General features: G+C 41.7%; 1 protein-coding gene and 1 pseudogene across 2 annotated transcripts in view; one reads left to right on the top strand and one right to left on the bottom strand.

Annotated features, from left to right (window-relative positions):
• Positions 1-10544, bottom strand: part of OSBPL11 (oxysterol binding protein like 11) — a 71403-nt gene extending 60859 nt beyond the window's left edge. The window contains exon 1 of the mRNA XM_081139241.1: positions 9529-10544. Coding sequence (XP_080995367.1) covers positions 9529-9728 — 200 coding nt within the window. The 5' untranslated portion in view covers positions 9729-10544. The remainder of the gene's footprint in view (positions 1-9528) is intronic.
• A 1461-nt stretch (positions 10545-12005) lies between these two features.
• On the top strand, positions 12006-13122 carry LOC308557464 (mediator of RNA polymerase II transcription subunit 10 pseudogene; annotated as a pseudogene). Its single transcript has 3 exons — positions 12006-12015; positions 12473-12762; positions 13007-13122. The product of its transcript is annotated as a mediator of RNA polymerase II transcription subunit 10 pseudogene (transcript).
• Positions 13123-18553: the final 5431 nt, after the last annotated feature.

The raw sequence follows: 18553 nt of genomic DNA, 5'->3' as shown, positions 1-18553 counted from the left end.
TCTTGGCCCCTAATAGAAGCATCTGTGCTACCAGCTCAAGTAACTGGAGATTTAAAAGAAAACATTATGACCCAGTTGGTGTGGCTCAGTGGTTGAGCAGCAACCTATAAATCAGGAAGTCTTGGTTCAATTCTTGGTCAGGGGACATGCCCAAGTTTCAGGTTTGATCCCCAGTTGGGGGCATGCAGGAGGCAGCCAATCAATGACTCTCTCATCATTGATGTTTCTCCCTTCCTCTCTCTGAAATATTTTTATCAAGAAAAAAAAAACATATGGAAGCACAGCATTTAGCTATGTGGCAAAATAGAAAGAAATGGTTAGAACAAGGCTATCAATCTGACCCTAAAAGAAACTAATCAGTAGGTCAAAATGACTGAGCACTCCTCCCTGATTGCATACAACATCACATATTACAATATGTACACGGTTTAACTTATTCCAACACTTACAAAATGGTTTCATGGGGGAAAGCAATACTACTGAAAGCCATCTTCAAACATAGCTTCCCCAGTATACTATTAATGCCAAATCTGCCCCAAGCACAACCCTGGAAAACTCATTCATATAACTGTACAGGGCATTGCACCTTGCCTTTGGGACCCTTTGAGGTCTGACAAATGGACTTATTCAGTTGGCCCCTTCTCAAGGATACAACTGTGTTAGGAATGACTTGAATGTTTTCTCATTGGGTGGAAGCATTCCTGTGCAGCAGAGCCACGGCCTCAGCAGTAAGTAAAATACTCTTAGAGACGAGCATTCCAACTTGGGGAATCCCCACAGAGCTCCACTTCACAGGACAAATTACACAATCTGTAAGATCTGGCTGACTTAAAATTTCCATTGTGTTTATCAGTCCCAGTCCTCTGGTATTGTAAAACACACTAACTGGGTAATCAAAACTCAATTGGCAAAACCTGTAGTGTCTTTTAATCTGCCCTGCGCTAAGGCTCAACCTAAAACATAATCCCTTTGCCAAAAGAGGACTATCTCCTTTTGACATTATTACCAGCAGACCCATGAGATAAAATCAAGGAATGCATGAACCTACTCTACTGAAAGGAGACCTGATTTACTGTAAAGAAATGGTGGTAGCCCAATGTCTAGAAATGTTACAATGAATAAATCAAACTGAGACCACTTCTACCAAGGAACTTTTGATTCGAGAATTACGTGACCTTGCTCTGTTTCCGACAAGCCTTACTGGTCAAATGCAGCCATAAGCTATCTTACTGTACACTCATGAGATTACTTTTCCTCTTATGTGGGACATGGCATACCGAGTGTATGAGCTTTCCAGTGATGAGGGATCAATATAGCTTTTTCAAAGATGGACCAATGCTATTTTCTAATGGTTGACCATTGATGCTTTCTAAGGAAAGACCTTGATCAAAATGAGGAAATGTGAAAGAAAACCCACAAAATGAAATTGATATTGTCAAGAGAACAATCTAAAATAGAGCCTGGAGGCCTCTGGGAAGCCGAGCTAATTCACCCTCCTCGTGTGAAACAATTTAAACTGGGCTAAAACCAAATGGCTACATACTGATACAGTTCCTGAAACTGGCTCCGCATCACCAAACTCTCTATTAAAAATAAATTTTTACCTAGCAACAGCCATAAACAATTAATCATGTATATAGCATAGTGGAAGTGTGCTTGCCAGTACCAATCACAGCTCTTTCAGAGAAACTTATGTAACCCTTTGAAAGCCCCCTCTCCACCCTTTTCTGTCTTGATACTCTTGTCTCTTTCTTTCCCTCTCAGAACACAGTTGGGTTTCTCCCCAAATCTGTGTCTCCTGGATCTGCAGATCTGTCATTTCATTCCATTCCCTTCCCTTCCCTTCCCTTCGATTCCCTTCCTCCCTCCCTCTCTCTACCTCTTTGCTATGTCCTTTTCTTTCCCTGTTTTCCCTCTTGTTCCCTCTCATTCTCTCTCCCTCCTATCCCTCTGACTAGGGTTTCCAGCTGCAGCCAGTAGCAACCAGACTTCAGTTTATCTCCTCAAGGGACTTTCTAGCCAAACTCAAGAACAGCAATGGAGCCCTATCCTGTTTGTCTCAGTGGTTAGGGCATTGGCCCAAGGATTAGAGTGTCCCGGGTGCAATTCCAGTCAAGGGCATGTACCTCGGTTGCAGGCTCAATCCCTGGCCCTAGTCGGGATGCATGAGGGAGGCAACCAATCCATGTGTCTCTCTCACATCGATGTTTCTCTCTCTATCTCTCCCTCTCTCCCGACCACTCTCTCTGAAAAAGCAATGGAAAAAATATCCTCGGGTGAGGATTTAAAAAAAGAAAAGAATAGCAATGGAAGTAAACCGCAAAGTCAGCCAAAACTCAAGTTCAGGGAGACACCATGTGGAAAATCACACTTTCTTACACCTAATGAACCAAAAAAGAAAATCCCTCCTTTCACCAGCAAACTAAATTGCTCTATAAATTGTCCTAAAAACCAGAGACGGTAATGCCAAAACAATAATGTAACCATTTAATCAGGCAATTTTGTTTTAAGTTTAACTTGAATAAGTCTGGACACAAGTCATTTTATTAAGCAAACTCAGTACAGAGGAAGATTCTTACCTAGGGAAGATGTTCCCTCAAAGAAAGGAAACAAAGATGTTCCCTCTCTTCAAGGTACATTCAGAGTATTTTCCACTACTTTCAAAAGCAAAAACAAGAGTTTGAAAGGACATAATTTCCCAGAAGTCTATTTGATGGACAATTTCCTCTGGGAACTAAACTATGTGCTTTATCTGAAAAGAACGAAATAGATTAATTTGCATATTCTAACATTAACCTCTTTGTATAGTTTCCATACAGTATAACTTCTATAGAAAACATTAACTCAAATTGACTACACTGAAACCTGTAAAGCAAAAATATAAGGAAATTAAGAAATTAGAGAATAACATAATACACGAAATCTTGTTCCTCAAGGTTTGGTATAAATCTCACTAGATTTCTGGAACAATGTTTACAGTTTTCAGTTATATCTACAAGTAATCCTTCTCTTGTTTTTACTAGCATCTATAGACGATTCCAGATAAGGAAAACAAAAACTAGGACACAGAAATATACATTCAACTTTCCTTTAACCCCTACAGAGAAAAAAGCAAATATTTGTGACTTTTTCTTCAAATCATTCTTTTAAAAAGTGGGAAAACCTAGAAGACAGTAAACATTAGGTTATATTTAGGCAGATCTCCTTCCCCATTTGTAAATAGGTACTTTTTCTTGTAACAGAGTATTTAGATTGGAAGACACAAGGTCTGATCACAAAAATTCTATACTATACATTTGTAGACTTCTACCCATTTATTGAAACACGTAACTATTTGCTAATGAGGAAAAAGGATCTGCCTGTTTGTTAATTGTGGTTTAGGTAACATAGAGCCTAAATAAGAAAAAGCAGGCCCATCATATACCCCAATTTGCTTTTTGGTTCCTCCTCTGGGTAGTTCTCTTCTGTCCACTTTGATAAACAAGTGGCAGATGTGCAGATCTGTAAGTTTTTCTGAAAGCTGACATGCAGAATACAAAAATGGAAACATGCACATTTTATAAACTTTGAACATTTACTATGAAAAAAGGAAGAAAGAGTTCAGAATTAAGAAATTTACTTTCCTCTTAAATTGTGAGCAAAGACCACATCATATGAGTATCAATTACTCTGGAAAGATGAAAATTTAAGGCTAATCTAATAAATTCACTTCTCAGCTTTGGTTTTAAAAAGGGTCATCATGACAAACTTTGCAAATGCAGCTGAGGTTCATCCCTTCTCTGATTCTTTTTCATGATCCTCCCAAAATAAGCCTTGGGGTCCCTACTTTCATTGCTCTGAGTGTACACACTGTATTTTTTGCCGATCTGACACACACAAAAAATTGGTATAATTTTGATTCATTCACACCAGATGGCTACTGTTGTTTGGGCTGTTGTCATTTTTTCATTTGACAATCTAAGGGAAAAGAGATCAGTGACACTGACTAAACAGTCAGGTATTGCATTTTTAAAAATTCTCGCAGCACAAAGGTTGAAAAATCTAAGGATTTCCTTCTTTTCCAGCCTACTAAAGCCTTCCGTTTATTATCTCATGTCTAAGTCATCACAGCTGATTTCCTAATAGTCCTCTGATTCCCCAACAATCAAATTCAGTCCCAAACTTCTGGCTTTAGAAACAAATTTCCAGCTGCCTATCTGTCAAATCTATCTCAATAGTAGATGACAATCTAGAGTACCTTTATATTAACATCTGTAATAGGCATCTTCTTGCATGGCTCCCAATGATCTCAACCTACTGGTTTTCACACCCTTGTGTGGGCTGAACCTCATCACTTGCTTCTAATGAATAGTGAAAAGTGATGCGACTTCAGTTCCATGCTTAGGTTACAAAAGACTATGCCTTTTTCTCACTTCCTTTTTCTGAGGAATCAGGCTGCTAAATAGTAAGCTGCTCTGTGGGGTGGCCCATGTCGTCAGGAACCAAAGGAGGCCGCCAGCAGTCAGTTCATGAGGAACTGTGGTCTTTGTACAACAGGCAAAAATAATTGAATTGTGCTAAGGCCCACATGAGTAAGCCAGGAAGTGGCTCCTTCCTAGTTGAGCCTCAAGATGACTATAGCCTTGTGAAAGACCCAAAGCCACAGAACCCAGCTAAGTTGCACTGAGATTCCTGACTCACAGACACTGAGATTAAAAAATACTGCTTTTTCAATACACTAAATTTGGGAGTACTTCATAGCACAGTAATAGATAACACACTATCTTACATATTTTTTTAAAATTCCAGCCCAGCCAGGAGTGGCTCAGCGGTTGAGAATCGACATAGGATCGAGGAGATCGGGGTTCGATTCCGGTCAGGGCACATGCCCATGTTGCAGGCTGCAGCTGATCAATGACTCTCTCATCATTGATGTTTCTATCTCTCTCTCTCCCTCTCCCTTTCTCTCTGAAATCAATAAAGATATATTTAAAAAGAGAAATTTCAGATAGGTTAAAAAATTAAATGTAAAACTACCAAATCATGTTAAAACTACATGGAAACAAGTATTTATAAAAATAACTTTCTATAAGTAGAAGTGAAAGGAAAAAAAGAGTAAGAGGTCTGACTTATGAAAGTTTTCTATGTGCCTGAAAATACGCAATAAATCAAAATACAAAGGCTAGGAAAATCTTTGCAGTAAGTTTGGCAAAGAATTTAACCATAGCCCAGCCGGCGTGGCTCAGCGGTTCAGGAGATCTCGGATGGATTCCTGGTGGGGCACATGCCGGGGTTGCAGGCTTGATCCCCAGCAGGGGGCAGGGGGGCATGCAGGAGACAGTCAATCAATTACTCTCTCTCATCATTTATGTTTCTCTCTCTCCTTCTTCCTTCCTCTCTCTGAAATCAATAAAATATATTATAAATAAATAAATTAAGTAAAAATAAAAACGAGACAGATTTTAAAAATGGGCAGAAGACCTGAATAAACACTTCTCCAAAGAGGACATACAAATGGCCAAGAGACATATGAAAAAATGCTCAACGTCACTAACCAGAGAGATGCAAATTAAAACGACAATGACAATGAGGTACCACCTCACACCTGCCAGAATAGCTACCATCAATAAATCAACAAACAAGTGCTGGCGAGGATGTGGAGAAAAAGGAACCCTAGTACACTGCTGGTAAGAATGCAGACTGGTACAGCCACTATGGAAAACAGTGTGGAGTTCCTAAAAAAAATTAAAAATGTAATTGTCATTTGACCCAGCAACCCCACTTCTAGGAATATATCCTAAGAAGCCTGAAACACCAATCAGAAAGAATATATGCACCCCTATGTTCATAGCAATGTTATTTACAATAGCTAAGATTTGGAAAAAGTCCAAGTGCCCATCAGTAGATGAGTGGGTAAAAAAGCTGTGGTACATTTACACAATGGATACTATGCAGCTTTTAAAAAGAAGTATCTCTTAACCTTTGAGACAACATGGAGGGACCTGGAAAGTATTATGCTAAGCGAAATAAGTCAGAGAAAGACAAATATCACATGATCTCACTTATATGTGGAATCTAATGAACAAAATAAACTGACAAACAAAACAGACTCAGAGACATGAAAGCATGCAACAGACTAATGATTCTCAGAGGGAAGGGAGGAGAGGGTAGGGTAGGAAGAGATTAACCAAAGAACTTATATGCATATATGCATAACCCATGGACACAGACAATAGTGTAGTAAAGACGTTGGGAGACGGTGGGACTGGGGAAGAGGTCAACGGGGGGAAAAAGGGGACATCTGTAATACTTTCTACAATAAAGATAAATTAAAAATAAATAAATAAAAATAAAAATGGGATAGTAGCAAATTACAAGTAGGCAGTTGGATATATGGCTCTCAAGTTCCAAAAAGAGCTGAGGCATGGAAGAGAATGAAATAAGAAACAGAAAACATGCAGCTAAGAGAAGATAAAGTATCTACCATATCAACCTTTGAAGGAAAAGAGCCAAGCAAAGAAACTGAGAAAGGAAAAATAAAAGGAATAAAGGAGAAATCAAGAGAAAGCAACATCAAAAAAGTCAAGAAAAGAATTATAACAGATATACTTACAGAAAAATCAATTGGAATAAGAATCTAAACACATTCCCTGTTTTTCACGTATATCCTTGGTGAGGACAGAGCCAACTGTCATGGGTGGAACAATAAATCAGGGTTTAAAAATGGAGGCAGTGAGTACAAACTGATTTTTAAGAGGAAAGAATTATGTTGGTTTTTCTTATTGTTGTTTTTAAATTCTAGAGACTTTGAGCCTCAGGTGAAGAAGCCAGGGGAGAGGGAGCAACATAGGACAATGAAGGACAAAGAGATAAATTAGACTGAGTGCTAGGTCGAAGAAGAGCTTTACACAAGCCTCTAGAAAATAAAATATATTATCAGTATGTAAATACAGTAATGCCTTATTTATCTGCATCCTTGGGGAAGGGTCCTACATAAGTGAATTTTCCAGACATGTAAGCATCTTTTTTGCTGTTTTTAATTTTAGTTATTTCTTTGAAATTGTTCACCACTGTATCATGCAGTTCTCTACCTTCTTAAACAAAGTGTGCTTTCCTGAATGACTTAAGGTCATCGTGAACATGATTACTGTACTAGGAAGTAATATAGCTGAGAATGCATGTTAATTTTTCAAATCTTCTTTGGCTGTACTACATTGTCAGTTGCCATTTCCTCTGTTACATTTCCTATGATAACCTTTTCCATTTGTGCTTCCAATAGATTCTAGTTTGAAAATGATATAAGCATTCATTAGTACCCTAAATAAGGGATAATAGGGCTCTAAATGAAAGTACAGGAGTAAAGCCTATAGCTTTAGGACAACTCTCCACAGTGCTTTTAAGAAATTTGTTTCACTTTTCCATTCAATTGAGACTGGGTTTCAAAAAGAGTTGAGGATGGCCCTGGCTGGTGTGGCATGGTGGTTTGAGCATAAGTCCACCCAGTGAAGGGTCACAGGTTCCATTCCCATCAAGGGCACGTACCTGGGTTGCAGGTTCAGTCCCCAGCCCCCCGATCAATGTGTCTCTCTGACATCAATGTTTCTCTCTCTCTCCTGTTCCTTCCACTCTCTCTAAAAATCAATGGAGCCTGGCTGGTGTGGCTCAGTGGTTGAGCATCAATACGTGAACTAAGAGGGTTACCAGTTCCAGATTAGAGAACATGCCAGGGTTTTGGGCTCGATCCCCAGTAGGGGGCGTGCAGGACGCAGTGGATCAATGTTTCTCTCTCATCAATGTTTCTCTCTATCCCTCTCCCTTCCTCTCTCTAAAATCAATTTAAAAATTTTTAAAAAACATAAAAGCCCAGCCAGTTTGGCTCAGTGGTTAGAATGTGGGTCTGTGGACTGAAGGGTCCAGGGTTCAATTCCAGCTAACGGCACATACCTTGGCTACAGGCTCGACCCCGGACCCAGGTCAGGGCATGTGGGGGAGGCAACCAAACAAGTGACTCTCTCACATCAATGTTTCTCTCTCTCTCTCCCTCCCTCCCACTCTCTCTGAAATAATAATAATAACAATAAATAATAATAAAAATCAATGGAAAAAATATCCTCAGGCGAGGATTAACAACAACAAAAAGGAGTTGAGGATGTCAGAAAATTGACCTCTGACTACATGGAATATTACCTTATCTTTCTTTTCTTTTCTTTCTTTTTTTTTGTTTAATCCTTACCCAAGGATATGTTGTTATTTTTTATTGATTTTCAGAGAAGGAGGGCGGGGAGAGAAATATCCATAGGTTGCCTCACATACACACCCCCACGGGGATGGAACCTGGAACCTGAAACCTAAGTATGTACCCGGACCAGAATCTAACCCAAAACCTTTTGGTGTACAGGATGGCACTCCAACCAACTGAGCCAACCAACCAGAGCTCTTGCTTTCTTAAGTCATATCAAAATATCCCTGCCAAGTAATTAATAATTTTATATGGTTAAACCACATACAAAAATGCATCATGCTGATTCCAAAAGTGGGCCTAGACACCTCGCAGTAACTAAATATACTTTCCTGTCACACAATCATTTACCAGTAAAAGTTATAACCCACTCTTTTTTCCTATATGTTAACATAGTCATGTATATTTCACATATATGGATATTATTCATGATAAATGTGTATCCTTCACAAAATCTTGGCTTTAATCTCTCTTAAGTTTCACACAAATTTCACAACTACAGGCAGCACAAGGGCTAAAAAGGACTAGAGTCGGTCAAAATTTAAGAATTCGCGGCCCTTTAGTTCCAATACCATGGGATATCCTAATTTCATTCATTCTTAAGATTCTGGAAGGGTATATCCCTCTATACTTTACATACAAAAACAAAAACAAAAACAAAAAAACTACTGGTTTTTCTCCAGGACTCTCTTCCTGTTCCTTAAGATTTTCATTCATATTAATGAAAATTAGCAAATGTAGAATTTCTCATCAAGGCAAAGTGGCCTGATCTCGCATATGTACTCTGCCTTTGTATTCAAACTATTTATGTACTTCTCCCCTTTTAAGTCACAAACACCAGGAGGACAAGAATCTTTCTGATTCAATCATCTCATGCAATCACTGGACAAATACGTTTGAGCAACGAGTATTTGCCAGCTTCTGGAGAGAGCTGAGTTAAACAGACCCTGCCCTCACAGCGGAGCGGAGGAGGCCAGCTTGTAAACAAATTACAACACAATCAAAAACAGAAGTGAGTACAGAATTAAATCAGAGGGAAGAGTAACTCTAGGGTTGCAGAGGAAGTTCAAGGATACATTTACGTATTCTCCAATAGGTCTCAATAAATAACCTGTTGAGCGTACGAATGAATGAATTAAATCTTGGTAATGAAAGATGTGATCCCAGATCCAAATGAAATCAGTTGCTTCTGGAAGTCAGTGGGTAAACTTTACCTTTCAACAGCTGCAGGAACGCAGACTCCAGCATACTCACCCCCTCCTCCACCTCCACCTTCACCTCAGGAAATCACCTTGGAGAAAGGGCCATACCTGTACTGCCAGCCTTTCGCACTGCCCCCGCGGCTGCTGCTGCTGCTGCTGCTGCTGCTGATTCCACCCCCACAGCTGCTGTTGCTGCTGTTCTTGTTCGGGGTCACCGCTGTGGCCAGGCCCTCCAGCTTTCCTTCGCTCTCGGAGACTTTCATGGTGGACACTGGTTCACTCCCCTGCATCTTAACTCCAAAGTCCATTTGCCCTCCTTGGGCGGAGAGAAAAACTCTGTCGTTCTGTGGGTTGATGATTTTTAAGATCTGATCTAAAGATGATCCCACGGACTAAATCAGACGGTGGCGGGAGCGGAAACCATCAGATGGTCCAGGATAGGAATACAAGCATTCCACTGAAGGAAAACTTTTAAGACGGCAGGGGTATCGAGGCCAGCGATCCTTTAAACATCTATCTCCTTCCCGGCAAAGCAAGGAAGAAAAATCGCCCTGCCAGAGGATTCGGTGGCATACTCCAAGGAGAAGCAGAAGCAACGCGGGCACGTAGAAGACTCTAGCCCAGAGCGCTGGGCAAAGCACAGGGGACCACGGACCGGGACCAGCGAGCGGCCTGACCTCTGGGCTCACGGACTGACCCGCCGCGCTCCCTCTTCTCCAGCGGGTCTCAGGAGGAGGGTCCGGCCCAGCCCTCTAGGCGGTTCCCGCCGCAGCCCCCGAGACGGAGCCGGGGCCGCCCGCGCAGCCCAGGAGGAGGGTCAGGGAAGGAGGCCGCCGGGGGCGGGACGCCGGCTACCAGGGCCGCCTCTCCTTCAGCCAGAAGCGAGCCGCTCAGGGCGACTTCTTCCAACGCTCCCAGTGCCGGGCGCTCGACCGGGTTCGAAAGGGCGAGCGGGTCCCTTGCCCTCTCTCCAGCCCCCAATGTGAATACCACAGCCAGGGGCGCCGCCCCACCCACGGCTCCGCGGAGGGTCACACACCCGCTTGCTTGCTCCCCGCCTTCCCTTCCGGAGTTGCGTGAGCTCACTTCCCCTAGGGCAGAAGCTCCCGGCGCCATCTTGGAGCAGGGCACGCGGCCCTGGAGAGGGCGGAGCCTCCGGGGGTAGCGGTGCTGGATTGGCTGGTGGGGAAAACGCGAGAGGGAGGGGGCGGCGGAGGGAGGGAGGAGAAGGGGGGACCGCCGGGGAGGGCGAAACAAAGGAGTGGTTGGAGTTGCATGTGCCTGACTGCCTTGCTAACCAGGTTCTTGCCCAACGTTCGAGGCCCCGTTTCAGGCATTTTAGGAAGAAAGCTTAGAGAAATAGTCATTTCTATCAGAAATTGGAAAAAAAAAACACAAACTTGTAGTAATTTTGCAATGAATGCATGACACTGAAATAAGGTAAATAAGTGCTATAATTGAAAAAGAAACTGTTGCCAATATTAGAGCTCTTAGAATGAAAGCTAGGTATGCTTTTTAACCCAGACAAATCTTTCACCCTCTTTAGATATTGGTTTTTGCTTCTGTAAAATAACAGTGGTTGACTAGGTGATTTCTAAAGTCCCTTCTAATTGTGAATTCTCGTTTCTAAAAACTTGAGCGAATTGAATGTATGCCATATGCAAAACAGTATGGTAGATGAAAAGAAATAGTACTCAAACTAAAAAATAAAGCATCAAAATAAATATAAATATATTGATAAGCTATAAAGAAAATAAAAGGGGATCATAAAGCCAATCATGATAAAATTCAGTTTTTGGTGGAGCTCTGCCTGGCTGCTGAGCTGATGATGATGCCAAGCTGACTGCACAGTGGGATGGGATGGAGAACCTACTTTACAAGCATAGTGGAGGAAAGTCATCCATGAGGAGATGACATTTAGAGTGAGAGACAAAGCAGAGACATAGAAGCACAGAACAGACAAGGATCTCAGAGGGAAGGTGGGGGTGGAGGAGTGGGTGGGGAGAGATCAATCAAAGAATTTATGTGCATATATGCATAACCTATGGACACAGACATTGGTATGGGGAAGGCCTGGGAGTGGGTGGATGCAGGGTGGAAGGGATCAGTGGAGGAAAAAAGGGGACATCTGTAATACTTTAAACAATAAAAATTTTAAAAAATAAAGTGAGAGAAGAAGAAAGAGGAGGAAGCTAAGGGAAAGGCACCCTCCACTTATTCTGAGAAATGAGAGACCTGGGGGCCTAGAGCATGGTGAGCAAGAGCGAGAGAGTGGTGTGAAATGAGAGTAAAGTGATAGGCAGAGAAATTTGTATTTTATTGTAAAAGCAATAGAAAAATCACTGAAGGTTTTAATCAGAGGAGAGTTGTGATCCACTCTATATTTTAAAAATAACTCTCTAGTCTTTCAACAAATGGTGCTGAGACGACTGGATATCCACATGCAAAAAGATGAAATTGGACCCCTACCTCACACCATATACAAAAATTAACTCAAAATGGATCAAAGACATAAATGTAAGAGCCAAAACTATAAAAAAAAATAAAAAATAAAAAATAAATTTTTTAAATGGGAGTAAATCTCCATGACCTGGGGTTAGGCAAAACCTTTTCAGATACACGTCAAAGTATAAGTGACAAAAAAAGAAAGATTGGCTTCATGAAAGTTAAAAATTGTGCTCCGAACAGTACCATCAAGACAGTGAAAAAGCAACCCATGTAATGGAAAAAAATATTTGCAAACATATATCTGATAAAGGGCTTATATCCAGAATATGTAAAAAGCTCTGATGGCTCATTAATAAAAAGATAAGTAAGGCTATTAACCTATATCACCCCAATACATTCAATTTTTTTAAAAAAGATATCCTTGGGTGAGGATTAACATAACAAAAAAAGATAAGTAAGCTAACTGAAAAATGGAGAAAGGAGCTACATAGAGATTTCTCCAAAGAAAATGCACAAGGGAAATGGAAGTGATGGTCCCTCGGGAGCAGGGAGCAGGGAGCAGGGCCATGCCTATTGAAATGATGACTGTCGGGCCTTGGCAAAGAAGTTGACCACCTGGAGGAGCACCTGAAGAAGTCTGTGGAGAACATCTGGCAGCTCGGCATCAGCAGCATCCCAGGAGCCAGGCAGAGCTCAAACAAAAACTGAATTTTATTGTGACTGGCTTACAGGATATTGAGAAGTGCCGACAGTAACTTCATGATATTACTGAACATTTAGAAGTTTTTGAATATACAGATCAAGGTCAAAAGCCACAACTCCACACCAAAGAGTGCCTGGAGAAGGCTCTAGTGAAACATGAACAAGTTAAAGGCAAGATTGACATCATGAAGGGTTGTGGTCCATGTGTGTTCTACCTGGTCCTGCTGCAGTTCTCTGCAACTCCAGGGTATGCCTGTGATGCAGAGGCTTCCTGTTGGCGGTAGCACGTGGAGACTGTGTGGTTTATCTTCAGTTCATCTCTGTTGTCACTTGGTGTCATTCTTTCCAACACCTGTGAAAGTCACTCTGCAGTCCCATGGCCTTCCTTTGCCTGGTGGATGTGTACTATAGTGTTGAAAGTGCAGTCTCCTTTGAGAATGTATTCTTAACTATAAATTTAAAAGCCTGTTGATTCGAGAACTTTCTAAAGTATTTCCAGAGGACATGGCTAAATACCAAAGCTTCGGAAGGGAGGAACACCCTCCTTCCTAACTTCATCCTTCCTCTGTCAGAAGATCCTCCTACTCCTGTATGAATGGCCATGACCTTCAGGCAGCCTGTGACTGAGCAGCCTCAGTGACAGGGCCTAGAGGACTTTTTGGAGCTGTGCCACCAGCGGCCCCCTCTGTTTTCAGACAGCTGGTGAGTGCACACCTTTGGGTGTGATGCATTTGATCCTTTACAGCAGAATGGTCTTGGAAATATTAAATATGATAAGCAAAGTAAAAGATTTTTAAAATTCTACCCAATACTTTTCTGATTGTGTTATTTTCTCTTCCATTTTATTATGTCATCAAAGTAAGCTAAAAAGAAATTGGCTTAATCTGAAAAAAATAAGATAATACAAAAGATCAATAAATACATTAAGAGATTCTCAGCATCATTAGTCATCAAGGAAATACAGATTAAAACCACAATGAGATAGCACTTTACACCCACTAGGATGACTACAATAAAAAAAGATAGACAATAATCAGTGTCGATGAGGGATGTGGAGAAATTGGGACCCTCATAAACTGCTGGCGGGAATGTAAATATGATGTATCTGTATGATGAAATATTATTTGACCATGAAAAGGAACAGAAAATGAAAGAGGCAAAACACAAAAGGCCACATATTGTGTGATTCCATCTATTGCAATGTCCAGAATAGGCACATCTGTAGAGGCAGAAAGTAGATTCATAGTTGCCAGGGTCTAGAAAAAAGGAGGAATGGAGAATGACTGCTAAATGGGTGTGGGGGTTTTGTGAGGGGTAATGAAAATGTTTTAAAATTAGATAGCGGTGATGGTTGCACAATCTCGTGAATATACTGAAAATAAAGCTATTTTTTTAAAAATTAATTCTCCAGTTGCCACATAGAGAACTGATTTTAGTGAGAGAGAAAGAAACAGGGAGATAGGAGGCTGTTAAAGGAAAAGGTGAGAAGTCCTAATGCCTTGGATGAGGGTATTGGCATTGGGGATAAAAGAAGTAAATGATACAAACTGTATGGGGGTGGCAGGGTGTGTGGGGGTAGATTGGATTTGCAGTAGGGAAGTATTGTCCTTACAGGCCTCTCCACTTCCGTGTGTCACAGTTCATGACTCAGATCATGCTCCTTTGAAACTTTGAAACCTCCAAAGGCCTTTCATTATTTATGGAATAAATTTCAAACTCTGCTCAAGAAAAACTGGTATGAAAGCTGTTGTAATAGCCTGTTGTAATATATAGAGTCTAAAGGATTTAGGGTTACCCTTTTATAGTTCAGTACTGGGTAAGATGAGGATCTCTATGTAATCAATGAGGTCAGCCAGCTGTAGAAGTAAGTCACCCTAATCCATGATCATTCAAACTCCAAGGAAAAGAAGCCTTGTGAGTGGATGCCTTCATTGGAGCAATGGCAGGTGTAAAGGAGGAACATGCAGACCCAAAGATGACAACATGGAGTGTGAAAAAAGCTTCAGTTTTAGAGACTCAGAAACTATTTTGTCATTGCTCCCAGTGGCGATGAGACTTGGGACTGGCTCATGCTAACCAAATGCACAACAGACTGATATAGCAACTTGAGGCAGGATAATTAGGAGAATTTTTGACCAGAGGGAAAAGGGAAACTGAGACAGATGATTAGGCACATAGAGCCAAACAAGTCAAGCAATTTACAGCCAGCTAGTAGATCCCAAGACCTTATCTTCCCTAACCAAGGACACTTGAGAGCAAATGGTTTACACCTCAAATGGAAAGACAGGTATTAATTAATAATTAAAAATACAGTCCAAGGTACTCAAGTTTGAGTGTTGGCACATTCTGCACAAGACCTTATCTTCCCTAACCAAGGACACTTGAGAGCAAATGGTTGACACCTTTCCTCTCTAACCAGAGAGGAAATAGCTTAAATCACCCAGGTCAGGGAGATAGACAACAGAGACCCAATTAGTGCCATTAGTGCCAGCCAATCACAAGGAAAGATGAAATCAGGGGAATAAATAACAACAACAACAAAAAACCACCAATTAGAACAAACAAATCTAAGATAGAGGCAAAGCTGACCAGAAAATGACCCTGATCCCTCTATGTACTCATTTTGGTACATCAACATATAAAAAAACACACTTGGAAAGCTGATGAATATTCTGCTGAAGCCCTCCCCCAAGATCACCCCTAAGATTCCCACCTGCAAAAGAGAGATAAAAACCTCCAAGACGGCCTAGCCAGTGTTGGCTTGGTGGTTGAGCTTCAACCTATGGACTGGGTTGCAGGCTCGGCCCCCAGTGGGGGACATGCAGGAGGCAGCCAATCTCTCATCATTGATGTTTCTATATCTTTTCCTCTCCCTGAAATCAATAAAAAATATTAAAAAAATAAAATAAAACCCCTCAAGACAAAAGACCCAGCTCTGGCTCTCTCTGGAGCACGCCCACACCTTTTCTTTCTCTGGAGTGAAATTTCGCATAAACTCTAAGGGTCCCCATGAGACTTGCAACCAGGGGAGCAGCAGACAGCAGCAGCTCATCCCAGGCTTACCCCCTGAACCTGTCTCCAAGGCCTCCTTTTTTCTGGCTTTCAGTAAGTTAACTGTAGCCCCAACATGACTCATTCCTGTCATTGTGACTTTTTTTTTTAAATATATATTTATTGATTTCAGAGAGAGGAAGGGAGAGAGAGATAGAAACATGAATGATGAGAGAGTTGCCATTGATTGGCTGCCTCCTGCATGCCCCTGACTAGGGATGGAGCCCTCAACCAGTTATGTGCCCTGAATGGGAATTGAACAGATAATATTTCAAGGCATGGGAAGACGTCCAACCCAGCCGCATTGGTCAGGGCTCATTTTCACTTTCTAAGCCTGTTATACAGAGAGGGGAAGGGTGATTTATTTTCCTAAAGCTTTCTCTATGAGCCTGCAGCTGTGGCAGCTGGAATGAAGAGGACAGGCCACAGAGAAACTGGGAGCTGGGTCGAGGGGAGCGGTACTGATCCCATCAGCGATGCTGTGAGATTAGAGCTGTGGATCCACAATTTTTTAATTTTCTTTTTTTTAAAAGGAAAGAAGGAAAAAAGAAATTCTGAGAAGAAAATATGTTCACATTCACAGTAGATGTTACTTCTGTGGTGAAACAGTTTCAATTAACCAGGAGCCTCTCCCCCCTGCCTCCTGCTTAGACAGAAATCGTTTTGCAATTTCCTACTCCAGTGGGGTGATTCAGCTAAGGGACTCCAAGGCAGCAAGCACTTCACTAGAAACACTCCCCTGCCAACCTCAAGGCTTGTTGTGGGAGTAAAATAATAGACACACTCAGAGCTTTTGTTTGACAGGAGGGAGGAAGGTTGGGGAACAGAGTGGAGTAGCTGCTGTGCTCAGATTTTGATAAAATAATTTTTTTCTCCCATTCTTTGCTTCTTCCAGCACCTCTCCCCTGAATCTCTATTGAACCTAAAAGTATTTTGCTTAAATACCCAGTAGACGAGCTCTTAAAACTGTATTATAAAATGAGAACACATGTTCCTTCAAGGTGATGGGTTCACTTTTTCCATTTTTTAGACTCACTTGGCTAGTGCAGGTAGTGTTTTGCTGACAGAAGCCCATAAAAATGCAGAATCAACTGAAGTCACATGACCTTTCCATCATCAAGTGGTGAATACTCTGATGAGGGAGAAAAAAGAAAGCCAATTACTGATGCTTTATTGTGGAGTCACGTGGGTATGATGTTCTTAACAGCACATATGCCAATACCTCTTGAAAAACTTGCATCCCATCACACACGCAGAAGGTAAATACTAGGTTAGTGGTTTTCAATATGTGCTCCACACAATATTATAGGCTATTAATAAGTGATGCTTGATTTAAAATTTTTCTTGCTGTTATTAGGTATGTTGGGGTGTCGGGAATGGCACCAGATGGGGTCGGACCGGGCCTGGGTTCAGCAACCTCGGTACTTGAGTTCTGGCTAGGAAAGAATTCACATCCAAGACTCAAACTGTAAGAGAGTATTTATTCAGAAAATTACAGAGGTAGAAGAACTATTTCATAGACAAATTGGGTTTAGGAACAGGCTATAGAGGCAAGGGAAGAGAGGGCCCTTGGAGCTTAGAAGTGAGGAAGGTAAAGGTGGCATGCCTGAGGGGAGGGGGAGGGAGGAGGGAGGGAGAGGGGGAAGGCACATGTGTGTTCCCAAAAGGGAGAGCTTGCTGAGTCCTCTGACCTAAGGGTTTTAAAAGCAGAGATTTTAGGGAAAGTCCCAGAGGAAGATCTCAATAGAATATTCAGCAGCTTTCTAGGTGTGTTCTTTCAGGGTCTAGGTCTCCACTGATTGATTGGTCACCACCAGGGCAGGGGGTCATTACCCAATGCAGCTGGTCCTGAGGTCAGCCGTGGCTTTGCTTGTCTGGTTTTGCTGCTTTGCTGGGCCTGGAGCTGAAATACGACTGAGGCCAAGATACTATTGCTAGGGAGGAAAGATCGGGTGTCCAAACCACATGACCAGCAATATGCTAGGGTAGGAAAGGTCACCCTGGGGATGAGGTCCCACCCTATGATTGTCTTTTGCTAGGCATCCAGGGCTTTCCACTCTGGTGACCTTCTGTATCTGGCCATCCTCCTTGCTCTGCTCATGTCTGTCTAACTGCCTACCACAGATACATTTGGAAAATACATTTGATTTTTTTTTTAGTTACACTAGTTCCTTTATTGCAGAAGTTCTTGGAGTACTTAATATGCTAATGTGTATCATAAATCTTCATAAGGGAGATAGAAGTACAATATTTCCCAAAATTATTTGATCCCAGAACTCCTTTTATATAGTAGACCATCTCCCAGGAACAGTGTCCATAAAGTTTATAGATTGGAATCTCATTAGAAAGTAAGTAAACTCTTATGAGGAAACCCATCCAGATTAAATTCACCTTATTTTGCAAGTTTTAGCATCATTTCACTCCCCAACATCCCTCTGCTTCTGCATGACTTGGAATCCCTCTCCTTAGAATAGCTCCCCTGGGTGGTGGCTGGACAGAGGCTGCAGATGTGCCCATAAAGCCCCTGGCAGGGAAGGAGTTGCGCCTTTGGGACCCTAAGCATTGAAAGATGGTGTTTCTCATATATATTTAAAAAATAATAATAATGCCAACCTATGAAACAAATGAAAAGATACCCAATAAAGTTTGGTTTTCCCCAATGAAAACTGTTTTGAAATGTCATTTCAAACCTGAGACATTTGGGAGAGGTGTTGCTTTCCTGGTGTGCTTATTGGATAACTCAGCACTGGCTCCTGGAGAAATGCCTTCATGCCTGGTGGTGGTGATATGGGTTGGGGGTGGGGTTCCTAGCCACTCCTTTGCCACTTTACCCTGGAACAAATGGATTTAGTTCAATCTCTTTTCCATCTAGGAGAGGACAACTGGGATGGTGAAGTAGTAGAAAATTGTGCAACAGGAAGGAACCCAGGGA

Source organism: Miniopterus schreibersii, assembly GCF_964146895.1.
Source record: "Miniopterus schreibersii genome assembly, chromosome: 5".
NCBI classification, from domain to species: domain Eukaryota; kingdom Metazoa; phylum Chordata; class Mammalia; order Chiroptera; family Miniopteridae; genus Miniopterus; species Miniopterus schreibersii.
Note: the sequence above shows the minus strand (reverse complement) of the source record. Positions and strands in the feature narration are given on the sequence as shown.